The sequence below is a fragment of the Alexandromys fortis genome, unplaced genomic scaffold, assembly GCF_014885135.2.
Source record: "Alexandromys fortis isolate MF-2015 unplaced genomic scaffold, M_Fortis_MF-2015_v1.1 scaffold_321, whole genome shotgun sequence".
Classification (NCBI taxonomy): Eukaryota; Metazoa; Chordata; class Mammalia; order Rodentia; family Cricetidae; genus Alexandromys; species Alexandromys fortis.
The window spans coordinates 32,829-48,698 of NW_026068200.1; the positions used below are offsets into that span (position 1 = coordinate 32,829).

The window sequence follows — 15,870 nt, forward strand, 5'->3', positions numbered from 1 at the left end:
CCCTCGCTCTTGTCGACAAGTTGGTCTACCTTACTGCTGGGGCATCCCTTCGCTGGAATCCCACTTCTTTGGGATTACAGTATATACTGAAGACTAGCTAAGACATCCAACCTCCTGGACTGCACAAATTGTGCATTTTTGGCATTTCTGTTGGGTGAAAGATATTGTAGATAGCTGGACCAGAGCCTGTAAGCCACTCTATTAAATCCCATGTATATACATTACTAGTTTTGTTACTCAGAACATTACTAGTTCTGTTACTCAGAGTTTTATAATTTTTAAAAAATGCTGTAAAATCCCCGGCAGCAGAAATGCTGTAGGTCCCAAATGGTGGTAGCAGACAGCGGGCCCTGGGAGCAGCCAGTCCTAAGCAGAGACGGCTGCTGGTCTCAGAGTGGTGGCCTGAGCGGTAGTGGCGGGCCATGTGGCGGCAGACAGTGGGCCCTGGGAGCAGCCAGTCCCAGACAGAGACGGCTGCTGTTCCCTGAGCAGTGGCTGGTCCCAGGCAGGGAGATAGATGGCGGGCGGGCAGAAGACAGAAACATGGAAAGACACGACATGCAGGGTGAGGTTGAATGTTTATTCAGGGTGTTATGGAGGAGGAAGGGAAAAGGGGGGAAGAGAGAGAGAGAGAGAGAGAGAGAGAGAGAGAGAGAGAGAGAGAGAGANGAAGAGGGGGGGAGAGAGAGAGAGAGAGAGAGAGAGAGAGAGAGAGAGAGAGAGAGAGAAAAGAAAGAGAGAGAAGAGAAAGAGACAGAGAAGGGGGAAGCAGAGAAGTGGGGAGAGAGGCAGAAGCGAAGCTGCCTCTCCGAGAGGAAGATGGAAAAGAGAGAGAGCTCAGGCTGGAAGCTGAAGATCAGCCTGCCTCAGCGGATGGGGAGGGAGTGGGCGTGGCTTGTCTCTTAAAGGGACCAGGGGCCAAAACCATAACACAGAGGACTCTGCCTAATCAGGCACATCATAGCCAAACCATAACAGCCAAACCATAACACTATTATATTTTTAAAATCCTTCTCATTTTAATTGTTTGGATAGGAATGTGCTATACATCTTCCCCACTTCCCTTTTCTCCTCCCCTTTCCCCTTTCACCCTTCCTTTGTCTCCCATGTTTCCAATTTACTCAGGACATCTTGTCTTTTTCCCCCTTCTTAGGTGGATCCATGTATGTCTGTCTCTCTTATGTTCTCTGGGGTTTTGGCCTGTAGGCTGATTATTCTTCTCTTTATGTCTAATATGCTCTTATAAGTGAGTACATACCATGTTTGTCTTTCTGGGTCTGGGTTACCTCACTCAGTATGGCTTTTTCTAGTTCTATCCTTTTGCCTGCAAATTTCAAGATGCCATTTTTTTTTCTGCTGAGTAGTACTCCATTGTGTAAAGTACCACATTTACCTTATCCATTCTTCGGTTGAGGGGTGTCTAGGTTGTTTCCATGTTCTGGCTATTACAATAATGCTGTTATGAATATAGTTGAGCAAACGTCCTTGTGGTAGGAGTGTGCCTCCTTTGGGTATATGCCCAAGAATGGTATTGCTGGGTCTTGAGGTAGCTTGGTTCCCAATTTTCTGAGAACCGCCATGCTGATTTCCAAAGTGACTATACAGTAAGTTTGTACTCCCACCAGCAATGGAGGAATGTTCACCTCACTTCCCCTTACTCCACATCTTCTCCAGTATAAATTGTTATCAGAGATTTTGATCTTGGCCATTCTGACAGTTATAAGATGGTAATTCAGAGTTGTTTTGAATTGCATTTCTCTGATGACTAAGGATGTTGAGCATTTCCTTAAGTGCCATAACACTATTATTTTAAAATTACACACACACACACACACACACACACACACACACACACACACTTTTTTTTGAGACAGGATTTCCCTTTGTAGAATCTGGCTGTCTTCTAACTTGCTTTGTAGATCAGGCTGGCCTTCAACTGCCTGTAAAGACTCTCAGAATTCTATTACTTCCTGTATAGGCCCTCCCCCATAAGTACATGTCCTATCTGTACTGGACTATTTTTTCAGATGGAGCCGACAGATGAGGCAAAGGGGCTATGCTGCTGCTGGAACACGGCACTCTTTACCCCTGCAGCAACCACTAAGCAGAAGGTAGAACTTCTGGCTGTCCTTTTTGCCAGAGGTGACCCTTTAGTTTACTACCTCATACACACCTCGTTCGCACTATGTGATTCAAGCCATCCTACTTTTGTCTCAAGCCACCCTGGCTCAGGCCTCAGACCCCTTCATGGTATCAGTATTTACCTTCAGTCAAAGCGTGTCTTTATTCAACACACTGAGTCCAGACAGAATTACCTGCCTCCCTGAAAGAGATCGGCATACTGACTGTCTTGTCATGTCCTTTTTTAAACAGGCTGCTGCTCCTTCTTCTTTCTTTCTTCAAAGAGCTAAACCTTTACAAAAACAATCACACTAAGTAAGCATGGGCACAAGCTCAACAAATTACCCAGTCCTGTACCAACTGCCAGCCACTGGGTCCTACCATCTGGTCCAAGAGAAGTCAACCCTCACGGTCTTTATCCTAATGATCTTTGACAAATGAATGTGACGCACATAAATGCCTTTGGTAATTTTAAATTTACTCATGTTTGTGTTGATTCCCTTTCCGGCTTTATCTATACTACCACTCAAACACATGAGTCGAGTCTGCTTGAGCTGTTTGCAGACACATACTGATTGCTTTCTCTGTAATGGGAGTCCCGGAATAGATGAAAACAGACAGTCGTCCTGATTACATAGCTAAAACATTTATCTCTTTTTGTCAGGGTTGGGAAATTGACATCACTTGTGAGGTTCTCTATAAACCCCAAGTACAAGTCTTAATTGAACAAACTCATTACTCAAGAATCAAACACAAAAATAAAAAAGGCGGAAAAAGGGATTAAGTGCTCAGGAACAACTTTTCCAAAACAATTTATACTTCAAAGTTTTGAAACTGTTCTTCTATATTCCACCTCACCCCACTCCCAACACCTGAAGGAAAAAGCTGAAAGACCCTACAGACCCCCTCCTCAAAACCCGCAGCAGCCAGCCTGCTCTCGTAAGAACATCCCATGTGCTTGAGAGAGCAGGATGAGATAGGAAGACTGCAAGGCAGGATATCAATAAGATAGGACATCAACAAAGCAGGTTGACTGCAAAACAGGTTATCTATAAGATAGGAACAGGATGACTTTTGCTGACACCCATGCTGAGAGAGGAAACCATTCATGCCCCCGCCTCATTCTGATAACCATGCTTTTGCTTCTGTAAACTTGCTTTTTGCTCTTCCCTATAAAAAACCCGCCCTCCAGTCGGCAGGCGCCCAAGTCCTCCGAAAGACTTTGCTGCCCTGTCTACCCAATAAACCTCTTGCGATTTGCATCTGTGTGGTCTCGGCCTGTTCCTTGGCGTCGGGGAGGTCTCCTCCCGAGAGAAGGACCTCTTCGAGAGTCTTTCAAAGCCACAAGAAGCAAGAAGTTTTACCCCAACCTGTGGCTTTACATCAACTTCCTCAAGCGCCAATGGCTGGGTCCCAGTCCCTCATTATTGGGGCCAAGGATCCAGTTCTGTGCTTTCTTCTACTGACTTCTCTGGATCCCAGTGTTACTCATAAAGCTATACCATGAGCTGGCCCCAGAAGGCACAACTGAGCAACAGCAGAGGGACCCAGACCCTCTCCCAAACCTCAATCACACGTTGAAAACTCCATTGCCTGGGATGTGCTTATGCAAGAGATGGGAATATTCCCAATAATTTCAATCTCCAACCCACCAACTGGTATGGAGAGGCATTACAAAGCTGATCAGCGCAGCTGAATGTGTCCTTGAGAACAGTGCATCTGAAACCCCCCCCAAACACTCTTCTTGCTATGATCGCTACAATCTCTCAATTCCACAATACTCTCATCACTTCCTGTTTATTCCTGCTTTAGCTCCACATATATACTGGGCCCTGTTGCTAAAATCCCTTCCCAGTGGGAGATACAAATAAAGTCTACTCCTTCCAAAGTCCCAACAACTAACTAAGGCTCGATTCCATCAAATTTCACTCTGGGGAGCTGCGGTGGTTTGAATGGGAAGGGCTCATATATTTGAATCCTTGGTCCTCAGTCAGTGAAACTGTTTGGGAAAGATTAGGAGGTGTGGCCTTGTTAGAGGAAGTGTGTCCCTGGGGTGCAGACTTTTGAGGTTTTAAAAGATTCAGGCTATTTTCACTGGGCCACTTTTTCTCTCTGCCTCCTATCCGTGCTTCAAGATGTAGGCGCTCAGCTGCTCCAGGCATCATGCCTTTGCTCCTCTATCATGGACTGCAACCCTCTGAAGTAGTGTGCCCCAGATAGACTCTTTTTTCTATCAGTTGACTTGGTCTTAGTGTATTATCACAGCAATAGATCTGTAAATGAAAAGCCTTACCCAGCAGGGATAAGGGCTTTCTCATAGCCACAAAGATAAAGCCTTAGCCTCTGTATTCTCTATCCCCTCCCCCAGACCATGTGCTGAGTTGCCAGTTGGTAGGGAACAGTTGGATATGGGGGAGGGTAAACTGTCAAAAAGCCAAGCTTGGGTGATCTTTTGCAAGGGGACACAGCTCAATGTCTCCAAATGACAGTAGCTCAGTTCAGAGGACAGTTACATGTGACAGGCCTTTATACTTCAATCCTCTCAACTTAGACCAGCATTGTGGTCTGAACCTGAAACTCCACTAAGCACCAATGGTTACCCAGTGGCCACTTGAGATATTTTCTTCACATGGGCTCCTTATCCACTTACAAGATTACACATATTTCTCTAAACAAATTCCATGGATCCCCTTGGAAAATACATGAAATCTTTCCTCTACAGATGTCCCTACCTACCATATCAAGTCCATTTTGTGCTTATGTGCAACCATGATGGTATATGAATATCCTATATCAAAATGACTCCCAAGACCAGAGGACAGATATATCCTACTATTTAGTCAAGCAATTAGGTTCCTTGACTACACAAACCCTGTAAAAAAAAAAAAAAAAAAAAAAAAACAAAAACAAAAAAAAAAAACAGGCCACCTTTCCCTATATGCCTTTACCCAATTCTAGAAGGGCATTCCTACCCTAGTCTTAATTTGGATGTCTGTATTCACCTAACTATGATGAAGAAATATTATCTAGTAAAGAAGTGTTAGGGTCAGATAGTGGTGATGCAAACCTTTAATCCCAGCACTTGGGTGGCAAAAGCTGGTGGATCTCTGTGAGTTCAAGGCCAGCCTGGTCTACAGAGTGAGTTCCAGGACAGTCAGAGAAAATAGTAAATGATCTTTCAAAAATTAGATGCCCTTGAAACTGATCTCTTGCGGCTTAGAGAACATCAAGTAGTCCTTTGGCTCCTTCAGCAATTTCAATGTGACACAGGTTTTCACTGTATGTGTGCCGCTCCCTTCCTTCCCTATTAACTATATTCAGAGATTGAATAATGTCTAACAGCTTGAAATGGAGTCTTAGTTAGGGTTTTATTGCTGTGAAGAGACACCGTGACCACAGCAATTCGTAGAAAGGAAAACATTTTATTGGGGCTGGCTTACAGTTTCAGAGCTTTAGTCCATTATCATCATTGCAGAAAGCATAGCAGCATGCAGGCAGACATGGTGTTGAAAAAGGACCCGAGAGTTCTACATTTTGAACCACAGGCAGCAGAAGGAGACTGTGTACCATATGAGACCTCAAAGCCCACTCACACAGTGACACACTTCCTTCAACAAGGCCACACCTAATCCAACAAGGCCATACTTTCTAATAGTGCCATTCTCTATAGGTCAAGCATTCAAGCACATGAGTCTATGGGGGCCATTCTTATTCAAACCACTATAAATGGTGTTTAGTTCTCCTTTAGAACAAGACATTTCCACCTTAAACACCTTTCCTTCTAAACTAAAAAACAAGCACAATTGCAAAATGTGTCTTTAACCAGAAACAGCTAACTGGCTCGTCCCTTCTGATTGGTTTGCATGATTAAATGTTAAGATTGTTCTTTTAGCCTGGTGTGGTGGTGCATGCCAATGAAGATGGTCACTGATGAAGAGTTGGACAAGTTATAGCGTACTGTAGGGCAGCATTACTTCATTCCAGGTGATCATTCTGAAAAATTGAACAAGGCATGATAGAGCATTGAGGAGTGGAGGCAGGCCTGGCATATGAAAGCACAAAGCCTACTTCCAGTGACACACCTCCTTCAACAAGGCCACACTTCCTAACACTACCTAACAGTCCACCAACTTGGGAGCAAGCATTCAAATGTATGAAGCTATGGGGACCATTCTCTTTCAGTCCATTGCACACATACAAAGAAACCTTTAAATAAAGCCTTCAGTATTATAGTGACTTCGAAAAGAAGAAAGGAGTGGTGGGTATATAGCTTGGAGGGGAAAGTTGGGATAATGTTATCTCCAACCAATTCTGGAGATTTTTTAAAGCTATGGGAGGTTATAATTAAGAAGTAAAATGAGGAGGAGCTAAAGATGAGAGAAAGAAAAGATGTAAGAGTAAGAGGGGACCTAAGTAGGGTATAGTTGAAGAGTATAGCTAAGAATGCCTTAGTGGGTGGAGAAATAAATAATGGTTCTAAAACCTAACTGAGCAACATGCAAACAGAAGGAAAACCATCACGAGACATATGCACAAGAGTAGAAAATAAATAATAGAAAGTAAACAATAATGTCGGGTTCCAGCACTCAGGAGGCAGAAGCAGGTGGATCTCTGAGTTCAAGGCCAGCCTGATCTATAAAGTGAGTTCCAGGACAGCTAAAGCTACACAAAGCAATACTGTCTCAAAAAAAAAAACCCAAAATGTAAGCAATAAAAAATGCTTCTTAATGAATCGTAATACACTTGTGATGAGTTGAAAGGACACCTGATGGTCTAATAAAAAGCTGAATGGCCAATAGCGAGGCAGGAACAAGGATAGGCAGAGTTGGCAGCAGAGAGAATAAATAGAAGGAGAGATCTGGGGGGAGAGAGAAAGAGGAGCAAGAAAACAATGAGAGGAGGACATCAGGGAGCAGCTACACAGCTGCACAGCAAGTCATGGAGAAAGAAGCAAAGAAAGGTATACAGAAATAAAGATAACAGCCCAGAGGCAAAAAAGAAGTCAGGATAATTTAAGATAAGAAAAGCTGTAAAGAAACAAGTTAGCTAAGTAATAATAAGTCTCTATGTGATTTATTTGGGAGCTGGTGGTGGGCCCCTTAAAGAGTCAAGAGTAAAATGTCACACAATACACAGTCACTGCACCTGTGACATAATCCCCCAGTTTGATTACTCACTGTAAGCACACCTGATGAATCATAGGCTCATGTTTCCTGCATGTGTAGATGACATGTTCAACGTGGCCTGCTTTAACTTTCCTAGTGCGGTAAGGACCAGCCGTCACACCAACCATTCATCTGCAAGTGGAAGACCGCGAATCTCTGGAAAGTCAGAGGAGCTTTCAAAGTCAGCTGACCCCAGGAGAGCCAGGGAGCAGGGGACGGCTGGGGACAGTGGCAAACAGGGGTTCCAAGGCTGCTCGCGTTGTGCAGCTTGGTCTGATTTATGGCAACAGGGACTCCATCACGCTAAGAACACAGGCTGCCCTTCTTGCTGTCATTGTGTAACCAGGGTGACAGGAACACGACAGGAATGATTCCCGTGGTCACATGGTGGTCACAACATCCAAGGGCACAGGGACACAGGTGGTCACAACATCCAAGGCACATGGACACAGGTGGTCACAACATCGAAGGGCACAGGCACACAGGTGGTCACAACACCCAAGGGCACAGGCACACAGGTGGTCACAACATCCAAGGGCACATGGACACAGGTGGTCACAACACCCAAGGGCACATGGACACAGGTGGTCACAACATCCAAGGGCACAGGCACACAGGTGGTCACAACATCCAAGAGCACATGGACACAGGTGGTCACAACATCCAAGGGCACATGGACACAGGTGGTCACAACATCCAAGGGCACAGGGAAACAGGTGGTCACAACATCCAAGGGCACAGGGACACAGGTGGTCACAACATCCAAGGGCACAGGGACACAGGTGGTCACAACATCCAAGGGTACAGGGACACAGGTGGTCACAACATCCAAGGCACATGGACACAGGGGGTCAACATGAGTTCTTGCTTCACCTTTGGAGGAAATGGATGATGTGGAAACGTGGACCCTATGGCTGTCACCTCACAGCCACGAATGCAGAACACTGGACGTCTGCACATCTGACTGTGGCAGCTGGGATGGAGGGGGGGTCCCTGGCTGCTCTGGGTTGTTACATGGGCCTTGAGAAGGGGACCATCTATTTGCCACCAAAGTTCCAGGCCATGTTTGTAAAGGAACTCAAGGGAGTCCTGGTTCCCAGTCCTGGTGGGAGGTTGTAGGGGCCCCCGAGTGCCAGAGCATCAAGGGCAGAGACACAGCTCAGCCACCCTGTAGGTTCTCCCTGAGCTGAATCAATAGCAGAAGGACAGGGCCTGGGTGCTCTCCAGGGTACCCCTCTTCTAGGTGGGGGCAGACTGAGAAAGGGTGGGGAAAGGAAGGAAGGGAAGCATCCTACTTCCTCCTTCCCTATGGGGCCCAGATTTACTCTTCAGACCTGAGCCTGGGAACCTGTGCTTGCTCCCCTAGAGGCAGCAGGGTCAGCCGACCACAGCAACAGTATTGGGCAGCAGTAGGTCTGAATGAAGATGAGAGAGGCTGTGTGCTCAGCGGGCAGGGCAGGGCTGGCCAAGTCATTCTCACAGAGCTGTTGGTGTCCTGCCATGGCTTCAGCATGCAGCTGTTCTGATGACAATGGCCCCGAGCCTGCACGAACAGTGCCTGGTGCTGGAATTCACCACAGCCAGGACTGGCTTCCACGTGCAAGCTGCCAGAGCCCAGCTGCGAGTCTGTCAGACTGCACTCAGCTCTCACCCTTGCCAGAAGTAGCCACAAGACTCGGGATGAGAGCCCCAGCCTGAGGAATGAGGCCTCTTCTCAGAGAGGGGCTCTGACCAGGGCGGTCCCCACTGTCCCTTCAGGCTCTCAGGTCACTGTCCTCCCACGTGGATGATGTGCTGTCTCCCTGACCTCATCCTGTGTGCCTGGTACCCATGAGAACTCTTGCTTTATAGATGAGGCACCAATTGTTATTGTAGGAAGACAGTTGTAATCATTCTTGCCCCGAGACAAGACATTTACCCTTTTCTTAAAACCAAATTCATGTTTTAAAAAACAATTTTTGTGTGTATTTGTGTGGTCATACTTGTGGGAGCCAGAGACAGTGTTTTTCTCTCTTGCTCTCCACCTCAGTTTTTGAGCCAGAGTCTCTCCTTGAGCTCAGAGCTCACCAACGGGCTAGACTGGCTGGCAGTAAGCTCTGGAGACAGGCCTTTTCTCCCGGTCCTGCCTCAGGTCTAGAGTGACAGGTGTGAGCTTAAGCTTCTAAGAGGATCCAGATTCAGGTCCCTATGCTTGTAAGGTGACAACTTTACCGACTCGACAGTTTCCCCTGACCAAGGCTGTTGAGAGGTGTTCATCTCAGAGAAGGACCAAGAGCCTACCCCAGCAATTCCAACCGTTCAACAGCCCTCACCTTTGGGCAGTGAGTTTGCTGATTTCCAGTGTCCCCTACTCTGTACTCACCACGTCTTAGGGCTTGACGGAGCATGCTAGTGAAGACCAGCTGTGCCTTGTGTGCATTTGCTCCCCTGCCCCAGCTGCTACCGCTTTTCAAGTCAGGCCTTTCTTCCTCCAAGGTAATCACATGCCATCCACAGATTCACGAGCACACACAAGAGGACCAGGAGACAGACTCCTGAGATTTATCTTCATTCTGTGTGAAATGAGCAGCGTCTTGTGAACCTGCATCTGCCTGACCTCGCTGAACTATGGAATTACTTCTGAGCTCCAAACCTTGCTTAGTGCTAGGGCCTGGCTCAAGGAACAAAAACCTCCCAACTGTGATGGTAACTTCAGAGCATAGGGCTCACGTAGAGGCCCTGGGGTCTCAAGGGGCAGTCTGGAAGGCAGACCTGGGATGTAGAAGCATCCTATCCAGGAAAACTTGTGCTGTGCAGGAGGTCCAAAGCTCATGTGGCTGCCATCCTTGCATGTGTGGATGAATTATCTTAGCAACCAATGAGAACAGAAGGGCAGTTGGCTGCTCAGGATGAGAGGATGTGCTGGCTCTGGTCTCTGACCCTTCCTTAAGCAGCTAGCGTGCAGTTCCTCCAGGCTGGCTCAGAGGAGCCACTATAGACTCATGCCACCATCTTGAGTTCTAGAGATGAGCAGGTGATGTTCCCTTTCCCCTCCAACCCTTTTCCCGACAGTGAGTTCCTGCAGCTCTGCTCTACTCCACTGCCCACCAGGGTGTGGTCTTGGTTTCCACCCCTCTACTGCAATGGATCGGGGATAAAGCAGAAGACATGGAAACTGAATTCCCAAGGTAAAGGCTACTCAGAAGGCCAAGGATAATGTGCAAATTCTGGACAAGTCATTCCTGAGTGTGATGCCTCCGCAAGGAGAGAATGATCCACAAAAGATGGAGCCTGGTGGCAGGGGTGCTGGAAAGATGGTTCAGTGGTTAAGAGCACTGGCTGCTCTTCCAAAGGACCTGTGTTCAATTCCTAGCACCCACATGGGAGCTTACAACTGTCTGTAATTTCAGTTTTAGGGGATCCAGTGTCTTCTTCTGACCTCCACATACTTGCAGGCCAAACACCAATGCACATAAAAAAAAAAGGATGGAGCCCAGAAAAGGGGTAAGATGAGCCCAAATGCTACCCTAATGTCTGCTGAAATGATCCATAAGAGAGGACCCCCTTAGTCCAAGGAAAGGGCTCAGAGTTCCTGCGGAATGAAGGGAGGAGAAGGCAAAAACCATGGGTTCTATGGTTGTCCCAGAGGAGGACGGTAGTCAAGGAAGGGACAGGGCCATAGGGAAGAGAGGAAACGCTGACTGGGCAGAACCCAAACCCAGTGCACAGGGATAAACTGGAGTGCAAGGCACCTGCTCAGAAGCAGAAGTGCTTAGCCCAGGTTACCCCTAGGGCTACTGTTCTTAAAGGGCTGGGGAAAGAAGAGCTCCCCATACTTTCTGAACCCCATCTCTAACAAAAAGAGAAAGAGCAGACAGACCACAGGACACAACTTTAATGTGCAATATCTGTCACCAGGGGCAGACAGGGGACAAAAGGAGGGGCATAAAAGGTGGCTTTGGCTGTAGAACAGGTAAAAGGAAGAAGTAGGGCCACATCACAGCCCCGGGGATCCATGAGTTGTAGTCTGAGCTCTCCTACAGGGAAGCTGGGCTCAGCCTGTCAGGCAGAGCCAAGTCAGGCCCACCCTGGCCGCCTTAACAGTCAGGAGTGGGGGAAGGGCTGTGGAGAGCAGACCGTTGACTTCAAAGGGCCTGGAACCTTTTGTTGAGCCCTCAGGACGGCTGGAACAGAGAGGTACGAATGGGTACTCCAGACAAAGACACGCAGGACTCAACTACACAGATTGCCCCGCTTCCCCCTTCTATCCACAGGGATTCCCCAACTGGCAATCTGCAAAAGTCCCCCGGACTGACTCCTCCACCGCTCTCTGAGCACCATGTGGAGGGAAATGCCCTCTGCAGGAGAATGGTGTGGGTGGGCACTCGGCAGACCACTGTGAGGGAGCAGTCTTATCTGCTTGGTGTTACACCCTGCCCCCAATACAGTAGTAGGAGCCAGCTAGCCTTTCCTGGGTATCTGTGCCGATGTATCTAGCTCCCTCTGCCCCTGCCCTCACCCATCCATGCCCAGGGCCAGTCATACCGAGTTGTTTTCTCAGCCTGTATGCTTCTTTCTCTAGCAAAGGACACTAGCCCAGCAGACAGAGGGGAAAAAAAATTATCGTTCAGTATCCTGGTCTCCTCCCCACTCCATTCCCAGTCCTCCCAGTCCTACATCCCACCCCACAGTACTCAACAAGACTGGTACTCAATCCTGAGCAGAGAGGAGGTGCCCTCTCTCTGTGGAGTGTGGGACCAGGCGAGCCGGCCAGGTTAACTTGGCTACCACCATCTAGCAGGGCTGTCATTTCTTGCAGATAAGAAAAATTTACCTGTTGACACCCCAATGTCCCTGGTACTTGATTCTGCTTCTCCCCAGTATGGAGTGGGTAGACCACAGATGGTTCTTGGTCACCTGAAAGAGAACAGAGTGCAGCATCCAGGCTTGGGGTCCAGGTGGGAAGGGCCTGGTGAGGTCTAAAATGAGGCAACATCGCCCTCTGCTGGCAGCAACTTGTACCTCCTGGTTTCTCAGCTTCTGGGCCTGTCTTCCCTGATGCACAGAGACAGACCCCTAGGACTTTAGCCCTGGGCAGGTTCTGGTCAGGCCGTAGCCACAACCAGGACCTGGTAAGAGGCCAGCAAATAGGGCTCACCAGAAAAAAACTCTAGAGTTCTGAGCCAGCTTCTAGAGTTGGAGTTGTCCTACCCTTTAAAGCCACGAACACCACAATCCCACTCATCTGACAACATGGCCCACCCATAACCAGTCTTGTGGGCTGTCTGCCTAGATAGGGAAGCCCAGAAAGAAGACTGCAATCCCTCAGTGATAGAGACTAAAGCGTCCCTCCTCTGTTCCACTGCTCTCAAAGCCCAAAGACTCACCAGTGGGCGCAGGTGTTCTGGCGCTGGTGCCTCTCCGCTTCAGGGCTACGAGCTGGGAATTTGCTGAAACTTGGGGTGCTCGGAGGTTGGTGTCTCCACTGCTCATTTCTCCACGATGCATGCACGTGAAAGGTCGCACTGCCCTGCGTGTTGGAAGCTGACACAAAAATTTCTCAGTGAGTACATGTCGTGGAGGGGCTGAGGGGCAAGTGGGAGAAAAAAAATGGAGGCTTGTGAGGCTCATCCCATCTGCACCTACTCTTCCTCCTTCAGCCTCAGGGCAAGAGGCAGGAATGGAGTCCCCAAGCACTGAAAAGGCTCAGATCCTGGCCTGGCTTCCTTGGGGAAGAGCCAGGAGGGAGGATCAGGAGGCCCTTGGGTCTGACTACAGCCAAGCTGTGCAGCCCACACTGGAAAGGCTCTCTGGATCCAAATCACCCAGACTGTAGCCAGGCCTGCTTCCCACCCTGCCTGGCTAGAGAGAGGAGATGCACAGGGAGGGAACAGTCGCCAACACCTAACTGAGGCTCCCTCATATCCACCCTTCCTTATGACCAGGACCCCACACCGGACATCCTAATCAGGGCGAGTGCCCACTGACCACCCCCAGGCCAAGGTAGTGGCAGACGGAACAGGGCAGCGGTCTGTGCTGGGGAGGGAAAGGGCGGGGTGAGAGGGGACAGAGGGTGCTCTACTCACTCGGGCACGGGGATTTTCCTTGATCTTGCAGGACTCTGGTGTTGGAGTCATGGCTGCCAAATTCTTCACGGTATCTTGACACACAAGGCCTCTGTCTGCCCTGGCTGCTGGCAGGGCCTCCCTTGTATTCTTTGCTGTTGCTTTCTTTCTGGATGGCCCATGTGCAGGCTCGCTGGCTTCTAGAGGTGTTGCGCAGTGCTTTTTAGGATTCTCAAGTGTGGAGACGCAGGTTATTGGAGGGAAGGTGGCTGTTTCCCCAGGAGCTGCCTTTGATCTCTGTCCACACTGTGGGACAGGTCTTCGCCCGGTGAATCTTGGGGCATCCTGGAGGGCTTTCTTCTCCTGGACTGACCTTTTCTTAGAACTGGCCTTCACTAGCCCACCCGCAGCAGCTCCTGGGAAACGGGGCTTGCTTGGTTCCTTGCCTCTGGACGCAGCTGCTTTTCTGTTAGAACAAGAGGCTCCCAGCTTTCCCATGCCCAATGCATGGCTCCTGGGAGCACCCACCTGCAGAGAGCCAGTCATATGATGAAAATTGCCCCTGGGTTGAACATCCTCTATTTTGATTTTCTCTCCCGGATCCATAGCATTACTGGATATGATCTGCCCTCCGTTCTTGAAGCAAATGCTCACCCTAATCACTTGCACCTCATTCTCTTCATCCGAGGTTGAGTCAGGGTCGGGAGATGGCTCTGGGATGTCCTCAGGGACTGGTTTCCTACTCTTTATGGTTTTCTTTTTCTTTTTTGTCCTGTGTGCCCTGCCTCCTTTGGCCCCCCTGTGGTGGACAGGGGCCCCAGAGGCCCGCTTCACGTCTACCAATCTCTTGCCCAGCCTGCCCTTCCTGCTGCGGTCGGCCTCTGCACCTGCCCAAGGGGTAGACTGTTGGGCGGTACAGCTTTTTGAGGAGGAGCAGCTTCTAACACTTTGGCGTATCTGGTCGGTTGGCTGCTGCACCATTTCCTCAACCCCATCGTCGTCGTCGTCGTCGACAAGAGGCAAGCAAGCCATCAAGTCTTCTTTGTCGCTGTCTGAGGAGACAGACTGCTCGCTGTGATCCTGCACCGGTAGCTTGGACCCTGACTCAAGGTCTGAGTTGCCCTCAGTCTCGACGTCATCCTCACTTATGCTACTCTGTGAAGATCCCACAACACGGCTCAGGTCGAGACCCTGCAGTGAGCTTGGGCCCTCCAGGCAGACTTCAGTGGCCTCCCCATCCTCGGAGTCCACGCCTACTTCTTCAACGGCCATCTGTTCATTGGAGCTCATGATTCTAGTGGTAAGTCTACGTGGCCTGGCTTGTGAGGACAAGGGTATCCCTAGTCTTCACAAGACCAGCTAGGCCCTCGGAGACACCGTCACCATAGACACACTAGCGCTAAACACAAACAAGGATACCCTTCTACTGACGTCATGCCTTCATTCTGGCCTTCTCATTGGCCTACCCTCCACCAACCAGATCAACCCTTGTTAGACCATGGTTGAGGCCCTAGCCAATAAGAATGAGGATGCTTGGTTGTTTGGAATTCTTAGCCTGGCTGGACCAAGTCTATGGATGGGGTATGGGGATGGGAGGGGGTTGGAGTATAGGAGGTGTGGGGGCATAGGGTGGGTGGGAGGTGTGTGTATGTGCAGGTGGTGGAGTCTTGAGTATGTAGTGCAGTCAGCCTTGTCTCTCTTTTTCTCACCTCCTCTGGCCAGACACGTATCATGGAAGGAGACCTGCACCCTCTGTGGCTCTTTCCTCCTGTAAAGTGGAGAAAGTAGCCACACATGGGCCAGAGGCTTGTGAGGATCCAGTGTTGGGATGGCTGTGAAGCACTCAACATAGAAAAGATCGGGAAGCCCCTGTTCCACAGCCAGGCCAACTGTTCAACGGGACAGTGGGCAAGGAAGCCCATAGTAGCTATCAGTGCTCCACAGAAGGGTCAGCTAGATAAAAGATGGTCTTCGAGCCACAAGCTGTGGCGACAGCAACTATGGTTACAAGCGGCCATGCACCAATGACGTTGTGTTGGCAGGCTGCAATTTTTCCCACTTCTTCCAAACCCCATCCCGTTCTCAGACCCCATCCCATCCCATCCTCATCCTGAGGTAAAGCAAAGAGGAGGACTCTCCTAGGGTGAGGACAAAGGCATTCCGTGTCACTGACCCTGGCTGATTCTGAAGCTGCAGACCGAAATTAATGCTCATATAGCAGGTTTGCAAACACGACAATACCTTTAACCCAACAAGGGTGAGTGGGGTTCAGACTGGTAGTCTTCCCTATGCTGAGGTGGAGGGTGCAGTTTGTAGAGGGCAGCCCCTTGAGCGGGTAACTTGGTAGAACAGAAATCACTATGTGCCTGGCCATTTTCTAAGCACTCAAATAAATCCTTCCATCCCTTTTGAGATATCTCCTAAGTTTGCCCTTCTAGAGGGAAGAACCCACTACCGTGAGGGCAAGGACACATTCATGAGGATGGCGATGAGGGAAATCCTTTGGGGAACTCTCTGGATTTCCACGGGTAAGGGAGTGC

At 49.1% G+C, this 15,870-nt stretch overlaps 1 protein-coding gene across 1 annotated transcript; it reads right to left on the reverse strand.

Annotated features, from left to right (window-relative positions):
* Positions 1 to 7,710: 7,710 nt before the first annotated feature.
* LOC126493115 (uncharacterized protein CXorf49 homolog) lies at positions 7,711 to 14,620 on the reverse strand. The gene is made up of 3 exons (XM_050129919.1): positions 13,352 to 14,620; positions 12,653 to 12,809; positions 7,711 to 8,159 (listed from the first exon to the last, which is right to left on the reverse strand). Exons 1-3 carry the CDS (start codon positions 14,618 to 14,620, stop codon positions 7,711 to 7,713), a joined length of 1,875 nt encoding a protein of 624 aa, XP_049985876.1.
* Between the last annotated feature and the right edge of the window lie 1,250 nt (positions 14,621 to 15,870).